Source organism: Taurulus bubalis (genome assembly GCF_910589615.1).
Source record: "Taurulus bubalis genome assembly, chromosome: 19".
Classification (NCBI taxonomy): Eukaryota; Metazoa; Chordata; class Actinopteri; order Perciformes; family Cottidae; genus Taurulus; species Taurulus bubalis.
The window spans coordinates 20,381,690-20,407,437 of record NC_136607.1 but is presented as its reverse complement, the minus strand read 5'-3'; the positions used below and the strand labels follow the sequence as shown (position 1 = coordinate 20,407,437).

The following is a 25,748-nucleotide window of genomic DNA, read 5'->3' as shown; positions in this document are numbered from 1 at the left end:
ACAATCTGAAAGTATCTAAACTATAAGGAATGTCGTTGAAACCAGAGATCCTGGAGCTGCACATCAGAGGTGAAGTTTACTGTGTTCAACTCCTCCAGAAGATGTCGCCAGTCGGCTGTTTGACTGCTGAGCTTTTACCTGGTAGCTCCAATGGGATGGGATTACCTGAACAGGTGCCTTTTTATAAGAGGGCATATATATATATATATATATATATATATATATATATATATATATATATATATATTAGAGATCTGTGTATTACTAAATTAAACCCATCGACTTAAAGTGTTTAAAATCAGCACTGACAGTTAAATCATTTAAATTGTCTTTGACAAGCGAAATCAATACGTAACATTAATTAGTTCCAAACAAGCAGCTGACTTGATTAAATTCCATTTAATAAATGCACCACAAGTGCTTCAAATGTCAATTAAATTATTACATACAGGGTTCTTACGCTCATGGAAAACCTGGACAAGTCATGGAGTTTTAAAACGGTTATTTCCAGGCCTGGAAAAGTCCTTGGGGAAAAAAAAAAGGTGTAAAAGTCATGTAAATGTGTTATTCATGTTCAATTGAATTATATTCATGTGTTCATGTAAATGTGTTATATTCATGTGTTCATGTTGTTCATTTCGGCTGAGTTTGAAATAATGAATATGCTTTAAAAAGACTCAAAATATAAGCAGGCATACATACAGGCATCTATATAAATGTTTATTCTTTTAATCAAACTATTGTCTCATTCATTTGAGTCATTTAAGGTTTACTGTATGCTTTGTGTTCTCATTGTTAGTTTAAAGTATTCTCATTGTTAGTTAGTTTTACTACATTTACTCACTTTTTACTGTTTACACCCAGATTTCACTAAATGTTTGTCATGGAAATCTGGTTTAAAGTCTTGGAAAGTCATTGGTCAAATAATAATCTGTAGATAAATAATGAGACACAAAGTGAAACACGTTGATTGACGTGCGGCGCGCCACGCCCCCCGTGGCGTCACGGCAGGAGGAGGGATGGCACTTTAAATATGGACACAGTCCCTGAGTCTCTCCGCACGCGCTCCAGACCCAGCAGCCTCCTCTGCCCACGATGACACCTGGCGCCCTGAGCCGAACCCGAACCTGAGGAGTCTGATCCCGGTCCAGCTCGACCTGTGGAGGCGGAGGAACCGATCCAGCGACGTCTCTCCGGGCTCCTCGACTCATTTGTTACTTTTTCTTCTCTTTTTAAACCAATTTAAATCTCTATTTTTGTTTTAACCCACGTGAAAAGCGCGACGTCTAGAGGAGCTGAAGCTTCCCCGCCGCAGACCTCCAGCCTGACCCGCGTCACAGGAACAACTTCTCCACCATGAGCTCCGAGAAGAAGTAAGTTTCCTCTTTGTTTCCTCGCGTCGGGACTCTTCCTCCACGCGGAGGCATCGCGGGGGCATTTCCTGGCCAGGTGTGTGATGAGGCACCAGGTGAACGTGACTCACCCGCTCACAGGACGCGTGGCGCGAGGCTGTGCGTAAAGGTTTCCGCCGCTCATCTGGCCGCACAGCTGCCCATAGCTCCACGGACCCTCCAGCGCTCGTGGTTGCGTAACTTGAGTTGCTTGTCGCACATCGGGCCGCGCCGCGTGCGGCTAAGCCGCCGCTGCCGCGCCGCGTGAACTCTCCGCTCGGCCTAATCTATTCTTCCAGGAAGCTTGTCGCTTCCAATTAGAGGGACGCGGGCCAGGTGGCGCAGAGCTGACACTGTATGACACAACTCTGTGTGTGTGTGTGTGTGTGTGTGTGAGACTCGCACCATGTGGTCTATGTTTGACGCCCCCAGATATTGCGCACTCTCCGCGGGCCAGCGTTGCGCAATGATGCAATTCGAGATTTGACTGTTTTTCTCCGTCCGTCTGACTTGACTCCTGTTAGTTCATCAACAGGTAAAGTCACCTGCAGCCGGCGAGAGGCTTTACTGCAGTATCGCAAACTGAAGTGAAACCACAGACTCTGAGGCTCAGAGAGGATTCCTCATTCCTCTGGTCCACATTGTGAAATGTTGAGTTCCTCCCTACTGAAAGCTCCTTTGTGTGAGCGATGCTCTCTGCAAATACTCTGCGTCCATTTCCTCATCCATTCAAGTGTTTGTTGCTTTACAGGAAATTCCAAAAGTCCAGACAAGCAGGGAGTGAACTGCTGTTCAATTAGTGCGTCAACTGATCTGTAATCACCTGAGAGGCTGTGTGTGCTGCGTCACCTCTCCTGAGAGCTATGGCCACCTTTTACAATACATGTCCCTTTTTTTAAAAGTACTTTTTCAAGCCTAAAAACCACTGCTGACACAGCACTTCTCCAACAAATCTGACAGTTTAATTCTGACTGTCAGAAAAATAAAAGAGGCAGAGATCTGGAAGGGTCTCCTTCTGTGTGCTACCAAAGGAAAGAAGGGAGGCAAAACCCCAAAATGCCCCCTGAGTTTCCCCTGTGAGGTTCCCCGTTCTCTCTGAGGGAGAAAACACACACACACACGTGCAGAGGAACGAGTGTGTTCCTTTTATGGTGTGTGTTCTTCGTCTCTTCAGGTTGGAAGTGACGGATGTCAGAGCGTTCTGCACCGCTGCAGACAGATGTGCATTCAGGAGCTTCTCCATGAATGAATATGAATTAGTTATCAAAACTGTATGCCTGGCTGTGTGTGTGTGTCCCACCCTGCTGGTGGGCTCGGTTGCGTCACGCTGTAGAGAGACTCTCCAGGATGATGATCCCTGATCCCGAGCAGCTGATCACGCAGAGACGGGTTCATCCACGAGGTCGCGGCGCTGCAAAGTGGCGCTCTGACCCTCACCCAGCGTCTCTTTACTTATGTATGTATTAAGAAGGCAGAGGAAGTCATGGCAGGAAATGAAACTGAAGATCAAGAAGACTTCCTGTTTATGACGTGAACTAGAAGACGCCGGATACTGCTGTAAGGCCGCGCGGCGTTCCTGGAGAGGTGCATTATAAGGCCGCTTTAAGACGGCTGGTTAAAGGGACAGTTATGATGATGCATATTTTTGCTGCTATCTTTAACTGCTACTTTGATCACTATATTAATGTTGGTTAGTTTCTGTCCGTACAGACCTTGTTGTGTGCGGCTGAAAGCAGAAGGTTCCCACATGAAGCGGCTCACAACTGGTCTGTCGATGATCTTCAGTACACATGTCCTCATCGCGGTGGACAGAGCGTCTCCAGAAGCATCTGGATTGATAATAAACGGCACAACGCGTAAGAGGACAAATATGCATTTCTGTCTTCTGGGATTAACTGACCTCTTTTGAGTTGTTCACACACGAGCAGTGTGACTAAAGTATCTGCCTGGAGCTGCTGGTATGTTGTGTACGCGCCGTCCTGGGAGGGAAGAGGACAATCGGAACAGAACATGCACAGAAATCTGCCGCTAAGCGATAGCGGTGGCGCTCTCCACGAGGCCGTGTGGCAACGTGACCTCTCTTGTTGTGAGCAACAAAGGGAGGCTGCGTGTAAACCTGGCCACTCTTCCTCCTCCTCCTCCTCCTCCTCCTGTATCGCCTGTTTGATCTCTGAGCTGCTATCAGCGCTACTTGTGTCTCCCCTCAAGGACAGATAGCGTATCCTCAGAGGAGCTCGCTGTCCTTCCTGACTCTGTTTATTTAGCGCTTTGTGCGCCGCTCCCGTCCCCTCCGTTCCTCAAATGATATCATCATCGTCCCACGTGGGGATTGCTGCTCGGCGGAAACGGCTCACATGTTTATTGTCACGCAGACTTCTCCAAATTCTTTGCTGTTTTTAACCAAACTGTTTTCACAGCGGAGGAGCTCCTGATTTGAAGCCGACGCGCGTCTGCAACCGGTCCATAGTACGAGAGCGACTCATTTAAACTGAGGCCTCGGCAAAGTATTTAGTGTGCTGATTGGTCTTCGGCGGGCCGTCCTTGTTGTGGTTGTTTCCCTCCGTCTCCTGAGGTTGAGGGTTGGCTCAGAGCGACGCTCACGGCCGGGGTTAGTCCACACTTTGCCCGAATGGAGGAGCCACACTCCCTCCGACCGACGTCTGCGGCCTTCAGTGAGCTCAGAGCGGTCCGGGATGGTCTGAATATGCAGTTGTACATTTACATAGCAACTCATCGGCCAAAAGAAAAGAGTGAAAAATGGTGCCCTCCTCATGTTTGGTGCAGCGTTGTGGTTATTAAGGTTATTAATGGACACATGTGGGTCACGACCACAGCGCCACAAAAGCTGCTTCACTTTGAAGGCTGCCGGCTCCACTGACCTTGAAGTCCTGTTATTCATCAGGTTTGTTTTTCTGATGACTCAAAACATACAAAATAATCCACATGACCGCGTGCGGTGGTCTGTGGTCCACCTGTGTTTCACGCTAACCCCAAATGAAGCAACAGTTTTTGAATGAGCATAAAGATGTTGTCGTCTTCTTTGGTGATGAAGAGCGACTGTCCCTGATTGACTTGTGCGTCCAGGAGGGATCCGTGTTGAGTAACTCTTTGTTTGCCCTGCAGAGTGGAGGACGAGGCCGTCCTGGACCGAGGAGCGTCCTTTGTCAAACACGTCTGCGACGAAGAGGAAGTGGAAGGTAAGGTCGCTGACGGACGGGTCGGCCGCGTCTCTCAGTTGTCTAGAATGTGATGCTTAAGATGAAAGATTTAGCTCAGACATTCCTGAACAGGAAGATGATGGGAATTTCTGTTGACACGCCCACATTAACGTGCTTCACAAAGCAACACTCCAGTGTGCACACAGAGAACCAGGTCTTGGAGTTTGGCATTATGTCAAGCCGTGTGTGTGGTTGAATCCTACCGTGTGTGTGTGTGTGTGCGCCTCAGGTGGTCTTTTTGGCGTCTACAAGGAAGCCAAAGATGTCATTAAACGCTCTGAGGCGTTTAAGGAACGCTCGCTTGACTCTGTTGCATTCCAGTGTGCGGAGGAGTCGTCTCTTTCCCTCCCTGGATGTTCCTCTGATTTACTTCCTGCATGCATAACATCATCATTTCCTGTATGAGCCGCTGTGGAGGAAGTAATTGGCATTCATTTAATTTCTCAGTTGTGCTTTATCTCTTCCTGATTGTGAGGAGCGCAACAAGCCAAAAGCAACACACACAAAGCGTTGCGTCAACGTCTCCCTGTGATAACAAAGCATTTCACACTGCTTGTGAGCGCAATCTGACCTGCTCTGGTTGTGTTGTTGTGCGGCAGGTCACCACACCGTGTACATTGGCGTGCACGTGCCCAAGAGCTACCACCGGAGGAGACGCCACAGACGCAAGTCCAGCCACAAGGACAAGCGGGAGCGGGCCGAGGGGTACAAGTCGGACGGGGACTACGCCGACGAATCCACGGCCAACGTCCTCAAGCCGCTCGGTGAGTCCTGGGCCGCGTTCAGGCCCCTGGGGTCGGGGGCTATCGAGGCCCCTGGGGTCGGGGGCTATCGAGGCCCCTGGGGTCGGGGGCTATCGAGGCTCCAGGAGCCAAAGAAATGCAAGGAAACACTCACCAGAATCAGCAGAGCGAGGGATGAGAACTTGTTGAATACTAATCTGAAAATGACACCGGATTGGCTTAAAGTGTGTAAAGTAAATACAAGAGCGGTATTATCCGTCACCTCGATGATTAACGCTGTGCTGTGTGGGATTTGTAAGAGAGGATCCTCAGGAAAGATTAAAACACAGGTAGATAAAGAAGAAAGTAATCCTGCTGCAACCTCAGTGCTGAGAGGAAGGAACCCGGCTGGATCACATGATTAGTCGCGGTGAGCCGAAGCTCCCGAAAGCACTGAATTAATGCAAAAAGCATATTTTAAGATGGTCGTCAGCCAGCAGATGTCTCTCCTCGTGGAGAAGCTTAGGAAGGTGTCTCATTCATCCTGAGTGTTCCAGAACAGGAGGAGTTATAATAATCCAAAAGGGTCTTTTTAGATCAGTTTGAATGGAAGGAGGAGACTTTTCCACAGTGGGAAAGCATCGAGCCAGCCGGTGAACGAGCCGGGAAATTGTGCGGTGATCTGTTTTATCTCTAAGCCTCCATGAATGCTCTGTGCGTGCACACACACACACACACACACACACACACACACACACACACACACACCTACCCCTGGGTGGGTAATTAAATAAGTAGAAGACATTAAAATCGGGTTAAAAGCCACTTGCAAAGCGTGCAATTATCACGAGGCTGGAATCCACCGTCGGATGGCAGAGTTGCATTGTGGGAGAGCGTCTGCTGGAGGTAACCATTAAGGGCTCAAGATGTGTTTTGGGGAGGAGGGGATTCACCTCATCTCTTCTGGGCATGTGCAGACTGATGCCGCATACCTGACCCAAGGTAAACAACGGCACATGAGGAATTCTGGTAGTTATGATGATAAAGGGCTTTAGTTTGTCCCGGGAAATAATTATGATTGAATATTTATGTCACTTTAAAGCCATAAGTAAACCGTAAAATATATAACATACATTGGGTTTTGAATGTGAAAAAAGGGGCTTAAAATATATTTAATTGATTTTAAAAAGTCTCGGGTTTATAGGAAAGGTCGATGGCATAAATGTCTTTGAGATCATGTGCTGCACGATGTGTCCATATCCTAATTATTGCACCGAACTAATCTGAAAAGGACAGATGGATAAAGCTTGATGATAATAAAACACGGTCCGGTGGCTCATGGCGTTCAGACGCCGTCAGGAAGCTTTCGCTCCTCCAGAAACCTGTGCAGCCAAGCGGCGGTTACGCAACAGGCGCTCTGAGGCCGTGCAGAGGAGTTTGGAGACAGAAGTTTATAGAGAAGGTAAACTGGTACAGCAGCAGATCACAAGGACGCAGACGTGCCAAATATAGTGATTAGAGAAACGCTCCTCGGGGAGGACTGGCTGCTTCTCCGCCGTACGTTCCTCACGAGGAACTTTCACCCGTCTGCTGTGACACGGTTGTTCTCTCCAGCTTTTATTCAGCGTTTCTTTCTCCACCAGCGCTGGAGTAATCCTCCCTCGCTGACGGCTCCTGACGCCGTAATCCTTGGTGCTGAGTCACCGCCGCAGCCGTGATGTGACGAGTGTGCCGCTCGCGTGGATGCAGCCCTTTCCAATTATTACAAATATCTTCCCACGAGGTGATGTGAGGCTGGTGGTTGGTTGAAGCCTAATTAAGCGTTAAAAGACGTAAAAAAAGAACAGAACGGTTCCTTAAAGAGTTTAGCGCCGACCTAAATGTCGGCGTCGCTGATCCAGGAGGCCGGACGCGAGTGACCCCTGAAGCGGTTTGATTTGTCTGTTTTCAAACATGGCGGCGTTCGTTATAAATGTGACCGTGTTGACGGTTCACCTGTGGAGTCGGACTGGAACCAAACGGAGGTTCACTACAAGTGGCCTCTCCTTATCGACTCACTTCTTTCTCATCCGCTGCAGAAGATCTGAAGCGTGAACGCTTTTGAGCGGTTGACTGAGGACCGAGCCGTGTGACGGAGGAATACCACTTCAGGACCCATCCTTTATCCTTCTGCAACACATGCACACGTCTAGACGGCGCACACGGAGCCCTCCACTTTATTTGTGTGCTGTTTTGCCCTCCCTCTAAATCCCCATAATCCTGTTGACTGGCCAAACCGCGTGGAGCCGTCCACTTAAAGGTTGTGTGTCACCACAACACGGCTTGGTTTTCATTGATAACACCGGTTGTGAGACGTGAGGTGTTGTGTACACGGTGTCAAGAGTCAGCTCCAGATGGCAGGAAAGGCCATGTGGACACCTGGAAGATCTCGTGTGTGTGTGTGTGTGTGTGAGAGAGTGTGTGACACACAATGATGCTGAAGATGAGCAGACGCCGTTTCCAAGACATTGATCTTGACCTTTCGTGCAGCTTAACGCTGGACTTCCTCGCTGCGGTGAAGCAGTTTCCACCTGGACTATTCTTTACAGACAACCTCCCGAAGTTCAGCTCGCTGTGCGGAGACGTAAAGGTTCTCGACCCGCTCACTGGGACCAGTAGAGTCTCCACTTCCCTTCTGCTTTGTCATCACTTTACGCAGCTTTCTGGAAGAACAGTACAACGTTCTTCTGACGATGTACAACCTTTTTTTTATCTGAATCCAAAACATTGTGACGTCCTTATTGTTGCATAATTGAGGCTTTGTGTCCATAGTTTCTGTCCTGCAGCACATTTACTGCAACTCATCAATCGCATGGTTTTGTTATGACACATTTCTCAGAAGGAAGTAGAAGGGAAAGTTCTCTAATGCGAGCTGTCAAGTATTTCCTTTTAGCTTAAATACCTGAATGAATGTGCCTTTCTTTTCTCTGCCGGGTTCAAGAGGCGTCTGTCACGCTCTATAGAGAGGCTGGTTTTTATTTTTATTTCTTAACTTCTCTGCAAATGAAAGTGTCCAGAAAGGACCGTGCATGACCGGATGCATTCACTTCCTTTATAGCTTTACATCCCTGTTGGCTCCGAACACGCCTTCTCCTTTTTATTTGCAGACTCGGATGGACCTCGCTTTTCCCCAATAGTTAATCATTGTTGCATATGTAGTTCCTTGAGACTATGCCATTCATTGCTCTGCACGTGAGATGCATTGTGGGAGTTTTTGACTTCCAGGAGCTTAAACTAAAATGTTATGAGAGCTGTTCTGTCGCGCTTCATGGCGCTAGTAGACCTTTAGAGGGCTGGCATCTGTGGCCACGGTTTGGGTTTCCTGAACATAATAAAGTCAGGACGGACTAATTTGTTGTTCCTAACTTGCCTCCTTTTCCCTCTCAGCAGTTTCTCCAGCGGAGAGGATCCGGTTTATCCTGGGAGAGGAGGACGATGGTCCCCCGCCGCCCCAGCTCTTCACCGAGCTGGACGAGCTGCTGGCCGTGGACGGGCAGGAGATGGAGTGGAAGGAGACGGCCAGGTGAGCGCGGCCCAACGGGGTCGTCACGGATGTCCTGCGCTCACAATCACTCATGTGTAGGGAAATAGGCCAGTGAACGCCCAGTGATCTGATTTTTAAATCTGTAGTACCTGCTCCTGTGAGACCAGGAAAGGGCAGAAACTCCCACACGGCCAGAACGAGGCGTAACGTTACCGCCGGCTCTGGAGCGCTTGACATTTTGGAATCAAAGTGGATGCTGTTCGTTTGTTCCCTATTTTAAAGCTTTAACATAGTCCTGTAAAGTCACATGCCTTCTCTTGTTCTACTTCAATGTGCTCGAGGAAGGTGTGGTGTGATATGCAGTATCTCTGGGGAGGGGAAGGCAGGGGGTTGCACGACGGGGCCGATAACTGAAGCCCTCGGGGCCGACGGCAGCCGGGCTCCTTTCCTGGTATCCTGGTAAGACGGCGGGTCAAAGCGTGAGGCCCGAAGCCAGACGGATACTCGATCCCCACAGGAAACCCCATCCTCAGGCTCAGGAGAATGGCTCCTTTGTAGTGCTGACATGTGAGGCATTATTACTATTAAAGGAATCCTTGTCCTGAGTCCTACCTTCCAGGCTAAGCTCATTTAAAGTCTCACATTTGGCCATGTCAGGGACATCCGTCTGTCTCCATCCCAGCGTGCCGTGGACTCGAGCCTCCTGATTTTATTTAGCATGTCTACTTGGTGCTGCGTCTCCTATTCATACCTCCTGAAGTGTGACAAGGCAAAACACCGCGGGGCTGTTTAGTAAAGAAAAGAGAGCCGCGCTTGTCTCCTTTTTGTTTGGCACTCGTTCATAAACTTATAAAGTCGCAGTTGTATACATACATTTTGTTTATGCACGATGTGCAGTGACCTTCACTTTCAGTTTATGTACTATAGGCTGTCATTTGTTTTTCTCACTGGCATCTGCATCGTTTATAATAATAATGCATTTAATTTATATAGAGCTTTTCTTAGTACTCAAAGTCACTTTACACAACATTTACAATGTCTTAAAAGCTATGCAATAAAACAAATGGAATAATAAAAACAATAAGAGCACACAGTCATTCATTAAAAGCAGTTCTGAAGAGGTGGGTTTTGATTTGAATGTGGAGAGGTCACACCTGGCGAGTTGACTGCATCTCAACATGCATTTTTATGTGTGTGTGTGTGTGTGTGTGTGTGTCCTCTGGTCAGATGGATCAAGTTTGAGGAGAAGGTGGAGGAGGGCGGCGAGCGCTGGAGCAAGCCTCACGTGGCCACGCTGTCCCTGCACAGCCTGATGGAGCTGAAGACGTGCATCGAGACCGGCACCATCCTGCTGGACCTGGAGGCCGCCACGCTGCCGCAGGTCGTCGGTAGGTCGCTCTGAACCGGAGAGTTAACCAAAAATAAGAATCCGAGGGCTGGTCTTCCACACGTCCTCTCTCTCGACAGACGTCATCACCGACAGCCAGATCGAGGCGGGGCACCTGAGCGCGGACCTGAAGGAGAAGGTCACGTACACGCTGCTGCGGCGGCATCGCCACCAGACCAAGAAGTCCAACCTGCGCTCCCTCGCCGACATCGGCAAGAGCGTTTCCAGTGCAAGTCGGCTGTTCACCAACCAGGAGAACGGTAACGCATGTTCTGTGTCCCTCTAACCCAAACATTACGCTTTTATTCTCACTTCTGATGTGGAATCTTAACTCTTTTCTTTTTCCTAATCATTTCCTTCTTGTCTTTTCTCTGCTTTTCCTTCCCGACCTTGTCTTCCTTCCTTTCCTTCCTTTGATTCCTCCTCTTCGGGACCGCGCCTCTAAACCTGCTGCGTCCGGGCGGTAATGTAGCACGCGTCCCCGTTGAGAACCCCGTGCCTTGTTCAAACCCCCAAAACCCAGAGGACCCCTGTGAGGTCACGAGGAGCTCCAGCATGGGATACCTCTGTAAGTGAGGTCGATGAGCACGTAGAGCTAGCGGCACGAAGATTCCCAGTTGAGCTGGATGTGTGTTTTATATGTATTAGTACTCATTAACTCACAATTTACTTGATTAAATATTTATTTGACAACAAACAGCTGAAACGCTGTCGCCTCTGGTCTCTGATACGTCCACTTACTTACTGACGACGTCGGCGTTCCAAAGTTTCCGTTCTCACTGCATGAACCATCTGGCTTCAGTCCTAAAGCTTAATTAAGCCTCGCCGCATTTAGCGAGCTCCTGAGTTTTCTGGCTCTCTGCGTGTGCTTTCCCTGTGCCTTTTTTTTCTTTTCTTGGACTCGTCTTCGTCCTGTGCCCCAAAAAATAAATAACTGTCTCCCTGTAAAAGCTGTGCGGTCTCGCCCCGGCTTCTGTTTGGTCCCAACCCGGTGTGTCTCCTCTCTGCAGGCAGCCCGACCACGGCCCACAGAAACCTCACCTCCAACAGCCTGAGTGACTTCTCTGACAAACCAGAGAGGGACCAGGTAATCTGTCTGTCTCTGTGTGTGTTGTTGCGCTGACATGTGCAACTATTATGCAACCGGATGATACTTGAGGTCTTCATTCACAAAGCGGCGCTATGTGTGGTCATGTGTTTGGGCTCTGTGTGTGTGTGTGTGTGTGTGTGTGTGTGTGGGCCTCACATTCTGAGAGATAAGGCCTGGCTCTCTGCTCCCTCTTTGTCCTGTGAGTTTCTGTCCTCCACACATGCAGTTTCAGACTAGAGATGTGTCCGCGTGGTGAGCTGTAGCGGCTGGCTTTACGCTCCAGCGGCGCTGAACCTGTCAACATTCGCCACAACAAGGCTGCAGTTAATGATTTCCCTGAGTTCTTTTTTTTTTTTTTTTTTTTCTCACCCACAACTTATACAAAGTACACAACTGTGTGTGCAATTTCTCACACGGTTTATTCGGTGGCATAAAGTCAAGCTGCACATAATCGTAGGAAAGGGCGGGCACTACCTGTGCCGGGAAAATCACAACGCCGCCTTGTTGCAATCACTTCTTTTAATCACCACACCGACTGAACGTCTGACTGCGTGTGAACGATCTCCTCATCACGGCGTTCGCTGACTGTTCTCCAGGGTTCTTACGGTCATGGAAAACCTGGGAAAGTCATGGAGCTTTAAAATGGTTATGTCCAGGCCTGGAAAAGTCCTTGAAGAAAATGAACTTGTGAAAGTGTTGTAAAGTCATGTAAAAGTGTTATATTCATGTGTTCATGACGTTCATTTACACTGAGTTTGAAATAATGAATATGCTTTTAAAAGAAAGACTCAAAATATAAGCAGGCATACATACAGGCATCTATATAAATGTTTATTCTTTTAATCAAACTATTGTCTCATTCATTTGAGTCATTTAAGGTTTACTGTATGCTTTGTGTTCTCATTGTTAGTTTAAATACTACATTTACTCACTTTTTACTGTTTACACCCAGACTTCACTAAATGTTTGCTCATGGAAATCCATTGGTCAACATGTGTATGAACTCTCCCTCTCTCTCTCTCCCTCTCTCTCCCTCTCTCCCTCCCTCCAGCTGAAGAACAAGTTCATGAAGAAGTTGCCCCGCGATGCCGAGGCGTCGAACGTGCTGGTGGGAGAGGTGGACTTCCTGGACGCTCCCTTCGTGGCGTTCGTGCGCCTGCAGCAGGCCGTGATGCTGGGCGCTCTGACCGAGGTCCCCGTGCCCACGAGGTAGCGCCCGTCCCGCCGCCCCGACATGACCCGGCTTCCTCGACCGCGCCCTAACTCCTCGTTTCCTTGCCGCCTATAGATTCCTCTTCATCCTGCTGGGCCCCAAAGGGAAAGCCAAGTCCTATCATGAAATCGGAAGATCCATCGCCACCCTGATGTCAGACGAGGTACTTTACTACGACGCTCATGTTGTATTTCTCTGTATACTTTGGGTTGGCGCTGGATAAAAAGTTGACTGAAAAGACATCCATGAACTTGCTCTGAGTATTGCCAAAATAATCATGCCAGGCCCGTCCTGCTGCCAGTGAACGCCTTCTAGCTTAATTGTTCAAACCAGGCTTTTCCAGAATGCGTTGAGCTCGCTCTGCTTCTCGTCTCCCGCCTTAACCCCTCCGTGTCGTCAGGAATGTTAACTCCCGCGGCAGGATAGGAAGTGTTTTTCCAGGATTTCCTCAAGTTGAACTTTACCCTCTCCCGCTCTCACCCCAGTCACGGGCTTATCAGCTGTTTTTTTTGTTTTAGAGTCAACGGCAAATTCTTTGTACTGTGAAAGAGTTCTCAGTAGTTGTCAATATTGTATTTGTTTGCCTTTCAATGACGCGCTGCACTCTGTCCCAGTGCATTGTGTAGCTTGATTGGCTAACGGGTCGCTTGTGTGTTTGGCTGCCGGCAGGTGTTCCATGACATCGCCTACAAGGCCAAGAACAGGCAGGACCTGCTGGCCGGCATCGAGGAGTTCCTGGACGAGGTCATCGTGCTGCCCCCCGGAGAGTGGGACCCCAACATCAGGATAGAGCCGCCCAAGTCCCTGCCCTCCTCGGACAAGAGGTCCGCTGTAATCCACGCAGGGCTAATCCTGAATGAATGAAGTCACTGCACATTAATCCAGTACATTAAGTCCATCTAATGCGCCAACCGTGACAAAACCTTCCGCACAGCACCTCTTTGCCTTTTGAGCGAGGCTGTGTTGCTTTTGCTGAACGGCTACAAATAGTTATTGTGAGATGTTGAATGACAGCTTTACCTTTAGCTAACTGCTAACGTAGCGGTAGCACAAGTGAAGATGAGAGTCAGATAAAGGGCCTGTTAGTGTTCCACTATATTATCTCTCTATCGCTCGCTCGCTAGCTAGCTCTGCTCTGCTGGCTGGCTAGCTAGCTAACTAGCTAGCTGGTACTATGTATATTTATCTGTTTGCAAACATAAGCTAAGAGAACCATTTTTTCTTTTCTGGTGGCTGAATAAAAAAACACTAATGGTGACAAAGTAAATGTAGTTTTACCCAAATTGTATTATTAACATGTTATATTACTTAGTTACCGCTAAAAGACACATGACTTTCTTAAAGTTTTGACAAGTTGCATATTAACGCATTCCCCTAAACGCTGTTGTTAAATGTTTTTTATGTATTTGAACTCTCAGTATTTGGTTGTTTGTGGGAACTGACAGACAGAATGCTTCGTGTGTGTTGACGGTTTGTTGAATGTGACCGTTTGTGTGTTTTTATTCTCCAGGAAGAACATGTACGTCGGGCTCGAGGGGCCTCAGATGAACGGAGACACTCCCCACGATGGAGACGGCCACGGAGGGGGAGGAGGACACGAGGTCGGAGAGGAGCTGCAGCGCACGAGAAAGTAATTAGGACGTCTCTCTCAAAATGACATGAATGTGGACATGTGAACAATCATAATCACAGAGGAAGGATTACATGAGTTTCCTCCTATCGGGTCGCTCTGTGTATGAGGGCCTGATTATCATCTGACATGTCAGGGAAGATGTGCATCGTTAAGCAAAAATCATAACTTGCCAACGAGGAAATATCCCACGCATGAAGAAAAGAACAAGCCATAGAGCTTGACTATTGCGCAACATTAGTTCTTCCTTTCTATTTCCAAGATAATCTTTTTTTTAACAATTGTTGACTGGCTCTTCTTCTTCTCCAGATTCTGCGGCGGTCTCGTCCTGGACGTCAAGAGGAAGCTGCCGTTCTTCGCCAGCGACTTCTACGACGCAATACACATCCAGTCGCTGTCGGCCATCTTGTTCATCTACCTGGGCACGGTCACCAACGCCATCACATTCGGAGGCCTGCTTGGGGACGCTACGGAAAACATGCAGGTGCGCTTTTTTTATTTTGTGTTTTATTGTTTTATCATATGCAGGAGTGAGGTGTGAGTCTGCAGAGATGCGTCGGTGTGCGTGCAGAGGGACAAGTCCTCAATCGGCTTAACTTCCATGTTGTGCAACGACTAACTTGGTGCCTAAAAGATGAACTCTGACCTGAATCGGACCGCTCCAGTTCAGCCTCGGGTTGAATGAGCGTATATACCACACTAGATTACTGGATGCATCTCGGTGATGCATTCTTATTTGTCAATTACCTTTTTAAAAGATGAATTAAGTCATTAGTATTCCCCTTTTATGAAGTTGGGACACTCATGAAAGAGTGGTTAATATTTGACGCAGCAGATGGAACTTTATTCATGATTGCTCAAAAATAACAACAATATAAGAATAAAACACAATAGAGTAGTAAATATAATACCAGTGTCTAATAGAATAACAAAAAAGGAAGATACACTTCGTAAAATAGAAAATAAATATTATGTATGTAATATTGCCGACTCGACTTTTATATCCTGCTTTTGGTCTTTAGTTCAGGTCGAGCTCGATCCTTCATCTCCCACAATGCAGCTGGGTAGTCACCTTCCCTGACTCCTAAATGTTGACTTTCTTTCAGCCCCCACAGCCTCAGGTTGTTGCACAAGTTGTCTCCTTAAGCACAAGCCAGGATGAACCCGTTGACTCCAACATTACGCAACCGCGTTCAGAGAGCGAGCGCCGCATGCGTCCCGCGTCCACCTGAAGCCGGCGAGTCTGTTTTGGGACGACGGAGCCGTTCACGCCCATTAACAACAAAAAAAAAAAGTTCCCTCCAGCTGGTAAGCCATGCTAATATGGAGCTCAAGGGCTCATACAGCATCCATCTGCTGTACCTGCTGTTGGCAGAGTTGGGTAATGGACCCCATGATGGCCGAGCGCATACTGGGCCGTCCCTGGCAGGGAGCGGCACGTCCTCCCAGTCCTGTGCCGGCCTCACGGATTTGCCCGGGCCGTAAATAACCACAGATCCAGATTACTCGGCCACTGTAGCCTCGTCATGCCTCCTCCTCCTCTTAAGCACAGCGGAGGGAATCCCTGTCCTCGCTTGACCTCTCCTCAGCGCAGGTCCTCAGAAATGCAGTCAATGGGTCGATGACTCATCCGTCTCCTGTGTGTGTGTGTGTGTGTGTGTGTGTTTCACGAGCCTCATGCTACGTGGACGGTCTGAACAGCTGACGCCACTGGAATGAAACGGCCCGTCCTGACTCCAGCTGTGTACAGGGAAAACAAAGCTTCCAGCTGTGTCAGCACAATTATGGCATCGATGTTTTGCAGGGGAAAAGCGTGCTAAATACTGATAAGAATTGTATGTTTTCCAAGCTCAACCTGCTGCATTAGCTGTGTGTGTTTGTGTGTGAGGAGTTTTTGTTCTTGTCCCGTGTGCAGGGCGTGTTGGAGAGCTTCCTGGGGACGGCGCTGACGGGAACCGTGTTCTGCCTGCTGGCCGGTCAGCCGCTGACGATCCTCAGCAGCACGGGTCCGGTGCTCGTGTTCGAGAGGCTGCTGTTCAGCTTCAGCAAGTGAGCGGCCGACCCAACCCACTCTGCACGTCTTATAATAAAGGGGGCTGCAGTGTTCTGGCAGATATTTATAGATCATTGTCGATCGGGCGGGAGCTTTTTTTTTTTTTGTGCCGACTGTAAATCTGATGGCAGCTGATTGTTAATTTTCCGAGTGTTTTTTGCCGTCTGCTTCCTGTCAGACACACACACACACACAGGAGGAAGTGTTTTTTAAAGTGTGCATCCAGCAAAATACGTCACCTTCCGTAATGGCACTTTTATTTTATGGTGGGAAAACAGAAAATGTGTTCTGTGACGTTCTGAAATGAATATCTGCGAACTACAGACTTTACAAGTATTTTCACAATACTTATTATTATTATTATTATTATTATAGGAGGTGTCTCCCTCACTCACACACAGTGTCTCCTAGCATTACCTGATTCTGTTCCATTATTAATAATTCACTCGTTTAATTGTGCCCTGAGATAAGAATGTTGTGGCCTCCGTGTTCATCAAATGTTTCCATGACTCGAGGCAGGCAGCTGTTAGCCCGTCTCCAGATGTTGGATACGTTCAAAAGGTTGTTTTATTTTGAAAGGGCTCCAGTTGAAAACAAAAGAAAACCACTTAAAGGAAGCCGTAACTTCACAGAATCCCTGTCAGACGAAGGCGTTGACGTGTTAACAGTGCGGCGTGTGCCCCCCCCCCCCCCCCCCCCCCCCCCCCCAGAGACAACGAGCTGGACTACCTGGAGTTCCGGCTGTGGATCGGCTTGTGGTCGGCGGTCTTCTGCCTGGTGCTGGTGGCCACGGACGCCAGCTTCCTGGTGCAGTACTTCACGCGCTTCACCGAGGAGGGCTTCTCCGCGCTCATCAGCTTCATCTTCATCTACGACGCGTTCAAGAAGATGATCAAGCTGGCCCACCACAACCCCATCAACGCCGACTACCACGACAACCTCGCCACCCGCTACGACTGCGGCTGCACGCCGGGTACGTAAAGATGTGTCACTGCAGCCGGTGGCACGAGCCGCATCTGATGCCGCCACTCAGAATCCTTCTCAGTACAGGGGCCGTACGCTCAGGGGAAACCTGGAAAGGTCATGGAGTTTTAAAATGATTGTTTCCAGGCTGGGAAAAGTCCTTGAAGAAAAATAAAATCCCCAAAGTTTAGTAAAAGTCATGTAAATGTGTTATATTCATGTGTTCATTCATGCTGAGTTTGAAATAATGAATATGCTTTTAAAAGAAAGACTCAGAATATAAGCAGGCATACATACAGGCATCTATATAAATGTTTATTCTTTTAATCAAACTATTGTCTCATTCATTTGTGTCATTTAAGGTTTACTGTATGCTTTGTGTTCTCATTGTTAGTTTAAATACTACATTTACTCACTTTTTACTGTTTACACCCAGATTTCACTAAATGCTTGTCATGGACATTTGGTTTAAAGTCCTGAACTCCGTTGGTCCCTGTTCTATATTCTTGTTTCTCTTTCCCAGGCAACTACTCCGACCCGGTCTTCGACGCCTCCGCGTGGACAAACGACACTGATCTGGTACGTTGGCTCTTGGTCACGTTTAGCAGCATGAAACAGAAACGACCCGTTGCTTGAAGGAGCCGCTTTGTCCCGTCGCCTCTGCAGTCAGTGAACGCCACGTGGGAGACCCTGACCAAGGAGCAGTGTCACCGGTACGGAGGGCTGCTGGTGGGAGACGCCTGCGGCTTCGTGCCCGACATCACCCTGATGTCCCTCATCTTGTTCTTCGGGACCTACACCTGCTCCATGGCGCTGAAGCAGTTCAAGACCAGCCGCTTCTTCCCCACCACGGTGAGGCGGCTCACACATGCCGGTTAGAATCAAGTCTAGATTAAGAAGTAGCAAACTGGTAGCGCCGCCGTTCTGGAATGTGTGTGTGTTTGTGTGTTTCTTGCGTGTGTGTGTGTGTGTGTGTGTTTCTTGTGTTTCTTGCATGCGTGTGTGTGTGTGTTTCTTGCGTGTGTGTGTGTGTGTGTGTGTGTGTGTGTGTTTCTTGTGTGTGTGTGTGTGTGTGTGTGTTTCTTGTGTGTGTGTGTGTGTGTGTTTCTTGCATGCGTGTTTTTTGCGTGTGTGTGTTTCTTGCATGCGTGTTTTTTGCATGTGTGTTTTTTGCATGTGTGTTTTTTGCATGCGCGTTTCTTGCATGCGCGTTTCTTGCATGCGCGTGTGTGTGTCTTGCATGCGCGTGTGTGTGTCTTGCATGCGCGTGTGTGTGTCTTGCATGCGTGTGTGTCTTGCATACGTGTGTGTTTGGTGTGTGTGTGTGTGTGTGTGTGTGTGTGTGTGTGTGTGTACGTTTTTCTTGCAAAAGAGAGAAGTATTTAAAGAGCTTTTTAAAACGAGGAGCGCGTTCACCATGAAGAGATGAAAGAACAAATATTGAGCACTAAAATGAGCTAATATTTAAAATAATTATTAATTATCCATTCTTTTTTTTTTCCCCATCAAATGATTGCATCAAGCGGCTCCGGTCGGTTTAAACGCTTTCAGACTCCAGTCAGTGATGAAGTGTGCTGTAAAAGCGCTCGCTCAGCAAGTTAATGTTTGTCTTTTTAAACGTGTAGTTTAACCGGATCTCAGTCAGACAGCAAGAAAATATCACATGCTCAAACTGCCACGAGCAAAACAATAAACACACACACACACACGCACACGCACACACTCTGTTTACCTGCTGTGGCGGTTTCCTCCTGCAGGTGAGGAAGCTCATCAGTGACTTCGCCATCATCCTGACCATCTTGCTCTTCTGCGGCGTGGACGCCTTCGTCGGCGTGGACACCCCGAAGCTCATCGTGCCGAGTAAATTCAAGGTACATGCACATTAAATGTGTTCAGCCATGTGCAGCTTTCTGAAGGTCTCGGTGCATAAAGCCTCTTTGTCGTCGTGAAACTAAAGTTTGGGGCGTCGCAGCGCTCGACACGACCCCGAGATACGTGACTCGGGACGGGACCGGCGGGGTGGACGAGCGGGCAGCTGCTTCAAGTAACGACTTTGTTAGAGGACATGTGAGATCGTATGGTCGAGAGTACAGAGCCAGCTTTGTTTTGACCGGAGGCTCGATGCCCAGATTTGTCGTGTCACAAAGCGCCGGTCATTTCTTCACTCGGACGCTCTGGAGGAGTAATGGAGTAATCACCTGGAATGAGTCTTCTCTGCTGTACTTGAGCTGTGATGATGGAGTCCGGTGTCTCGTCTCTTTAACGGTCGTGTTCATGTCATCGTTTTCCCCCGTTAGCCCACCAGTCCACTGAGGGGCTGGTTCATTCCCCCCTTCGGAGGGAACCCTTGGTGGGTGTATCTGGCGGCCACGCTGCCCGCGCTGCTGGTCACCATCCTCATCTTCATGGACCAGCAGATCACCGCCGTCATCGTCAACCGGAAGGAGCACAAACTCAAGGTCAGCTGACTTATTAAAGGATCAAAGTTTACAGGAAGCTACTGGAAATAAAGGCTTGTAGGCAGGATGGAAGTGAAAGAATTGACTCTGCAAAATGTTTTTTTTCCAAAGACGTTAGTTTGCAGAAACCCACTTATCACCATGCATGCCTGTGTAAATGCTATTTAAATTATCTTATTGCATGCCTCATAATGTTAACAATATTTCCCTGTAAACCCAGAGAAACATGAGTCTCCATCCATTTTTTTTTTAAGAGCAAAATACAGTAATTTTTCTCTTCATTGCTTGTTTTTAAAATGATCACAACTAATCAATGCTTTAATATCTTTTAATATGGCACTACAACCACGAGAGATTTGACTTTGGTACACAATGACTATAAAGATGATTTTAATGTCTGGAAAAGGCCTCTAGACTCTTAACCCTGAACCCTTTGGCTCACTGAGACTCCCCTGCTCTCCTCTCCAGAAAGGTGCTGGCTATCACCTGGATCTGTTCTGGGTGGCCATCCTGATGATCATCTGCTCCTTCATGGGCCTGCCGTGGTACGTGGCCGCCACCGTCATCTCCATCGCCCACATCGACTCTCTGAAGATGGAGACCCAGACGTCGGCCCCCGGGGAGCAGCCCAAATTCCTGGGTGTCAGGTGAGTCGGTGCAGGCAACGTCATGGGATAACTCTGATTGTGTCGTCAGCTTTCCACCGCGCCACGTCGGTAATTACATTTATTTTGGATTCCCAGGTGAAAATGCATCTTAGCAGGAAGGTTAGAGGCCGAAACGCTGCGTGTCACGATCCAGACCTGAAGTTTCTATGCACACGAAAGACAACATTAAAATGCACATCCTTGCACACCAATCCTACTTTTAGGGGCGGCCTGTTAAACTGAATCCTGGGAACCAAAGTTTGAGACTTTACTCGTGCAAAGACAAGTTTACAGTGAGAATGAGAATATAGATGCAATGTTGAATTTGGTTCTATGGATTAAACTTGATTATAGAAACTGTTTTCTGTGGTTTTATGCCTTCAGCCTTTTATGCTTTCATGCTTTGTGAGGTTGACTAATTTTTAATTTCATGTTTTTCCTCTTTCTTTCCCACCGGTCCAGAGAGCAAAGAGTCACGGGTACCTTTGTGTTCCTCCTGACGGGACTCTCTGTCTTCATGGCCCCCATCCTCAAGGTAGAGCTCCGACTTCTTAATAACTCTTCCATGAAAACCAGGATTACTGTCGGCCTCTTTTAGGGCAGAACGGCCGTCACCCCTCTCAAATTTGTTATAATTTAAAAAAGATCTGTTTTTCATCCCATTAGGCGCTCTCCTTATTTGAAGTAATTTGATGAAATAAGCACGCTCATCCGGGCTTAAGCTCCGTTTGCAGCTGAGTACCTTCTCAAGTTTCCATTCCCACATGAAACTGCCCAACAAAAAAAGTGAAGAGACTGATTGTTGGGGCTGCTGCGCCCTCTTGTGGACATTTTGCATATTGTACTTGTGATCCTGTGAATGCATCCAGAGTCGTCTGGAACTGAAGCTGCAGAATGTTTAGTATACTTTGTGATGCGTGCGGTTTCTCGTGTCTTTTTCCTCCGTCATGCTGAACCTCCTGTTGCACCGGCACATGTCGGCACTAGCTTACTGCTTAAAGCTCTGCGGCGTAATGCTGTGCAAGCAGCTGCCAAACCATCACTAAGTGCCTCGTCACACCGAGGCGGCGTCACCTGAAATAACCTTCTTAGAAAAGCTGCTTGTAGGCTTCTTTTTACAGACCAAAGCATTGGTGCTAACTATAAACGCTCAGCACATCTTCAGCATCGCTTAACTTCTAGAAATGCTTTTACCTAAACTAGAGCCGTTTGCATATTCCATATGAATAACCCGTTTGTTTGTGCTCCGTGTCCTGCAGTTCATCCCCATGCCGGTGCTCTACGGCGTGTTCCTCTACATGGGCGTGGCCTCGCTCAACGGCGTCCAGGTGAGTGAGCCTGACCACGTGCTAACCGCCGTTAGCCACGACCCACTGCTCGTTTCGCTAATTGAAGAAGTAACGAACAACAAGAACCGGTTGGACGGGCCGGCCGGCCTCAGGCGGCGTTGGCTCGGCGGCACGCCTCCATTACTGGAGCCGGGTCGACCAATCAAATGCCAGCAAAGCTAATGGCGGCTTATTAGCAGCTAAGGCACAACGTGTGAATACGATTTAGCTCGTGTGTTGTGCTGTAATTACTGAATTTTAAAACTGCAAAGTCTTTTCTGGGCAGAAGTAGTGACATCATTGTAAAGCATCACTTCAGAGCAGTGCTGTTAGCCAATCAGATGCCAGCAAAGCTAATGGTGGCTTATTAGCAACTAAGGCTAGTAGCGACATCATTGGCTGTCGCTACGTGCTGTTAGCCAATCAGATGATGTCCGTTTAAAGTCTGTCGCCGCTTTGCCACTCACTCAAATGAGCGAGTGTGACATGGAAGATGCAATATTTAAAATCTCGTCCTTCCTCGTGATCCGTTCGTGTGTTTGCTTTGCATCAGTTCATGGACCGGCTGCAGCTGCTCATGATGCCCGCCAAGCACCAGCCGGACCTCATCTACCTGCGCCACGTCCCCCAGAGGCGCATCCACCTCTTCACCTTCATCCAGGCCCTGTGTTTGGCCCTCCTCTGGGTCCTCAAGTCCACCGTGGCGGCCATCGTCTTCCCCATCATGGTACGCGACTGCGATTTTAACCCGGCGCTGCATCCGGGTCCTCGACATTGAGCCGGCCCACTCAATGTCTCTTTCCGCAACAGATCCTGGCGCTGGTGGCCGTCCGCAAGGCGATGGACTACCTGTTCTCCCAGCACGACCTCAGCTACCTGGACGACGTCATCCCGGAGAAGGACAAGAAGAAGAAGGAGGACGAGAAGAAAAAGAAAAGCAAGAAGAAGGGAAGCATCGACAGCGAACTCGAATTTGTAAGTTCTCTCGACTTAAACGTAGCCGTGCCAAAATATACGTTGTTATGTACGGTCTCCTGTAGCTCCTCCCCCTTTATGCTAATGTCCAGAAGTGTTGATGTTCTCCTCCGTCCTCCCACAGTCTGAATACCCCTACAATGAAAATATACCCAGTATAAAAATCTCTATGGACACGATGGAGCAGGAGCCCATGCTGGGCGACAAGCCTCAGGATAGTGAGTACCAGCCGGGCGCTTTGCTTCTGCCGGCCTCCCAGGGACTCGGTCCCGTCGTCGAGCTTCTTGCACGCGCTAACGACCGCAACGCCTCGCAGATCGATGCGCTTTCTCTTCCTCTTGTTTCCACGCTGCTCTAACCTGCCAGCTTCAGCGTTTACATCTATCAGTAAAAGCAGCTTGTGCGGCGCTCGCCTTCTATTCTTTCTCGTCTCTCTTCTGCTGACGTTTCAGTGTGAAGTCTGTGTTTTAAGTTGTTTCCCTCCCAAGCAGATCTACAACAGACTGTCCTTCAGCCGCATTCGTCGTGCTGAGCACTACTTTGAGTCTCCCACTGTGGCCGAGTGAGTGAGTACAGGATGCCGGTTACCGCTTCCCAGATTTTTTTCAGATTTTTGTCGTTTGTTTTTGTTTGTGCACGGCGCCGTAATGGCGTCGCTTTGTCTCTCTTCCAGTCTTCACCGAGGTTCCAACGCAAACGCTTTTCCTCCGATTGGAATACACAGGAACTTCTGGAGGAAGAACTCCGAAACAGATCTGTGAATGGATTTTCCAAAGAAGCGGCAGCACAAGATGGCAGACATCCTTTTTATTTTATTTTTACTATAGCACATTGTAACAGTGTTTCATTTTATATTTGTATTATTATTCCCTGTGTGAGGATTTAAATCAGAAGGGCTTGAAGTATTTGTGTTAATCTTAAAATGTAAACTTGTTGGCGGTACTGAGACGTTTTGCTTTCTTCATCCTCAAAACAAAAGGGCTGCTTAAGGTCATGCAGTGTTTATGGGACATTAATATCTTATGAATGTGTGCGGTAATAAGCAGCTATAGCTGTTATATCATTGAAGATGTTTTTTTTATTCCAAATGACACCAAACAAAACCAGCCTCTCGTCTCATGGAAGGTTTTTTTATAAAGTAGTCGGGTTATTTTAAACGTTCCCTGTGGAGTTTTAGATCATAACTCCAGGAATCTAAAGAGTAAAACACGCGGAGGCCAAAGGGAGGTGCATGCACATGCATGAGCGGAGAATAATTTAGTATTCATGGGCATATCAATTATTTATTCAGGCTGCATATCATAAAAACACATCCAAGGTGAACGGTGCAACACCATGCAGACTGGAATTTCTGTTCTTCTATATTTATTCTATTTAAACTCTCGGCAGATGAATTTGCTGTCTGAAGCTAAAGTTTGGCTTTACCACATAACTTCCCCATTTGTGCAAAATTTGAAGATATTGTTTCTGTGGTCTGTATCCACTCGGCTGTCTTCTCCCTGTTTAGGGAGGTATAGATGTATTCTACCTGTATGTAGCTCTACCTCTCATATTTCTGTAGGTGCCAGGTATATATTGCACAACAGATGTTTAATATATATTTATTAATTAAACATCTGTTGTGCAATTATTTGTGATCACTGATTTTATTGTTTTTTCTTCCACTGGCACTGCATAGGATCTCTTCTCTGCTCGGTGACACTTAAGATATTGTATTTTTGTTTGTCAATATGAAATGATTACGTGTGATTTTTATTCTTTTCTTGCCATGTTTTAAAGGGTAATTTCACCAGAATTATATTTTTTCATCCCAAAAGCAAAACAAAAAAAAGATCTATTTTCCCCTGATGCTGAAGTTTGGGGTGAAACGTCCTCACACTGTGAACTCCACCCTAACAAGCCTATTGAAATTAATTTTCCTTTTTAAAAATGTGATGCATTCTTTTCAATCTTGAGTACATTTATTTTGATTTTAAATTATGCAATGTGTGTTTTTTGTTTTTTTTTGTGAGTGATTTATTTTAGTTTTATGCAAATCAACAAACTGTCACTGTGAGGAAATGCAATATTGTGACTTCCTGTTCTGGAAGAAGTTCCCGCCTCAGAGCTCACAGGGTCAAAGTCAAACAGCTTCACTTTCAAAAGCCGAGTCGTGTGTTGCAATCTAAATTCCACTTTAGTGACGGTGTGATGTCTTAAATCTCCTTGTATTCAAATTGCTTGATCATGCTTCTGTTGGAAGTCCACGCTGTAACTTGAACTGATTTTTAGGATGTTGATGCACATCTGAATGTGTAATGCATCTCAAATCGCTTGAAAAGGAACGCGCACAATCGGCGCTGCTTCTGATCTGATTTGTGGCGCAAATAAGGGCTTTTTATTAAGAATTCATGTGTTCACGATCACATCAATGATCCGGATGTGACGCACCAGACTGTTACAGTTGCTTTGAAACAAAATCAAAAACCTTCCACTTTTGTCGTATGATCTGTATATCTTGACTTTTTTTTTTTTTTTTTTTTTTTTTTTTTTGGACTTCCTGGTTCTGATTCCGCAATTAATATATTTTTGAACCAATTTTATACAAACCATCGTATGTGCTCGTACTCCCACAAAAAGCTGTCTGTCTTTTTGAGTAGGTGTTTTTTGAGTGAGCACAATAAACGTTCAGATGATTCTTAACCGTGGTCGTGTTTTTATTATTTATGCATCTCCCAGATGGAGCGATATGAACTGTTACTGAATGCTTTTTGAAACGAGTGTGATGGGGATGAACTCGAGCTGTAAGCCGTGTTCAGTGTCTCAGCAAAGATGAGAGGATGGCCGCATAGTTTCCACGATCACAGGCCTGTCGGCTGTAATGAGACTAATTGGCTCATTACTGTGAGTCACTGTTCCTGTCCGCCTCAAATAGAGAGAAGAATGCATTGGCTCATCTGCTGTGGAAAGAACATCAATGGGTTTCCCTCCTGACGGACACTCAGGTTCACGTCGCTGGATATTTCATGTGTTGTCCGGGTGACTGGAGGAGTCCAGGTCAGGAGGATCACCTGATGAAACATCCGCTCGTCACATGGAAGTTTCTGACGATGAATCCAATACACAAAAGCAGATTTATCTCAAATGCATTGTGCAAAATGTGTTTCTGT

General features: G+C 47.4%; 1 protein-coding gene across 1 annotated transcript; it reads left to right on the top strand.

The window, feature by feature from the left end:
- Positions 1 to 29: 29 nt before the first annotated feature.
- Positions 30 to 25,095, top strand: LOC306751646 (electrogenic sodium bicarbonate cotransporter 1-like; the record flags this gene model as incomplete). Its single annotated transcript, XM_079235260.1, has 28 exons — positions 30 to 69; positions 1,072 to 1,213; positions 4,515 to 4,588; positions 5,209 to 5,373; positions 8,761 to 8,893; positions 10,082 to 10,242; positions 10,322 to 10,501; positions 10,714 to 10,813; positions 11,256 to 11,328; positions 12,383 to 12,540; positions 12,620 to 12,707; positions 13,214 to 13,368; positions 14,055 to 14,174; positions 14,484 to 14,658; positions 16,090 to 16,223; positions 16,938 to 17,200; positions 17,714 to 17,769; positions 17,857 to 18,042; positions 18,948 to 19,061; positions 19,488 to 19,649; positions 20,118 to 20,296; positions 20,759 to 20,831; positions 21,556 to 21,624; positions 22,178 to 22,351; positions 22,435 to 22,599; positions 22,724 to 22,817; positions 23,091 to 23,165; positions 23,273 to 25,095. 27 exons carry the CDS (start codon positions 30 to 32, stop codon positions 23,129 to 23,131), a joined length of 3,474 nt encoding a protein of 1,157 aa, XP_079091386.1. The 3' UTR covers positions 23,132 to 23,165; positions 23,273 to 25,095.
- Between the last annotated feature and the right edge of the window lie 653 nt (positions 25,096 to 25,748).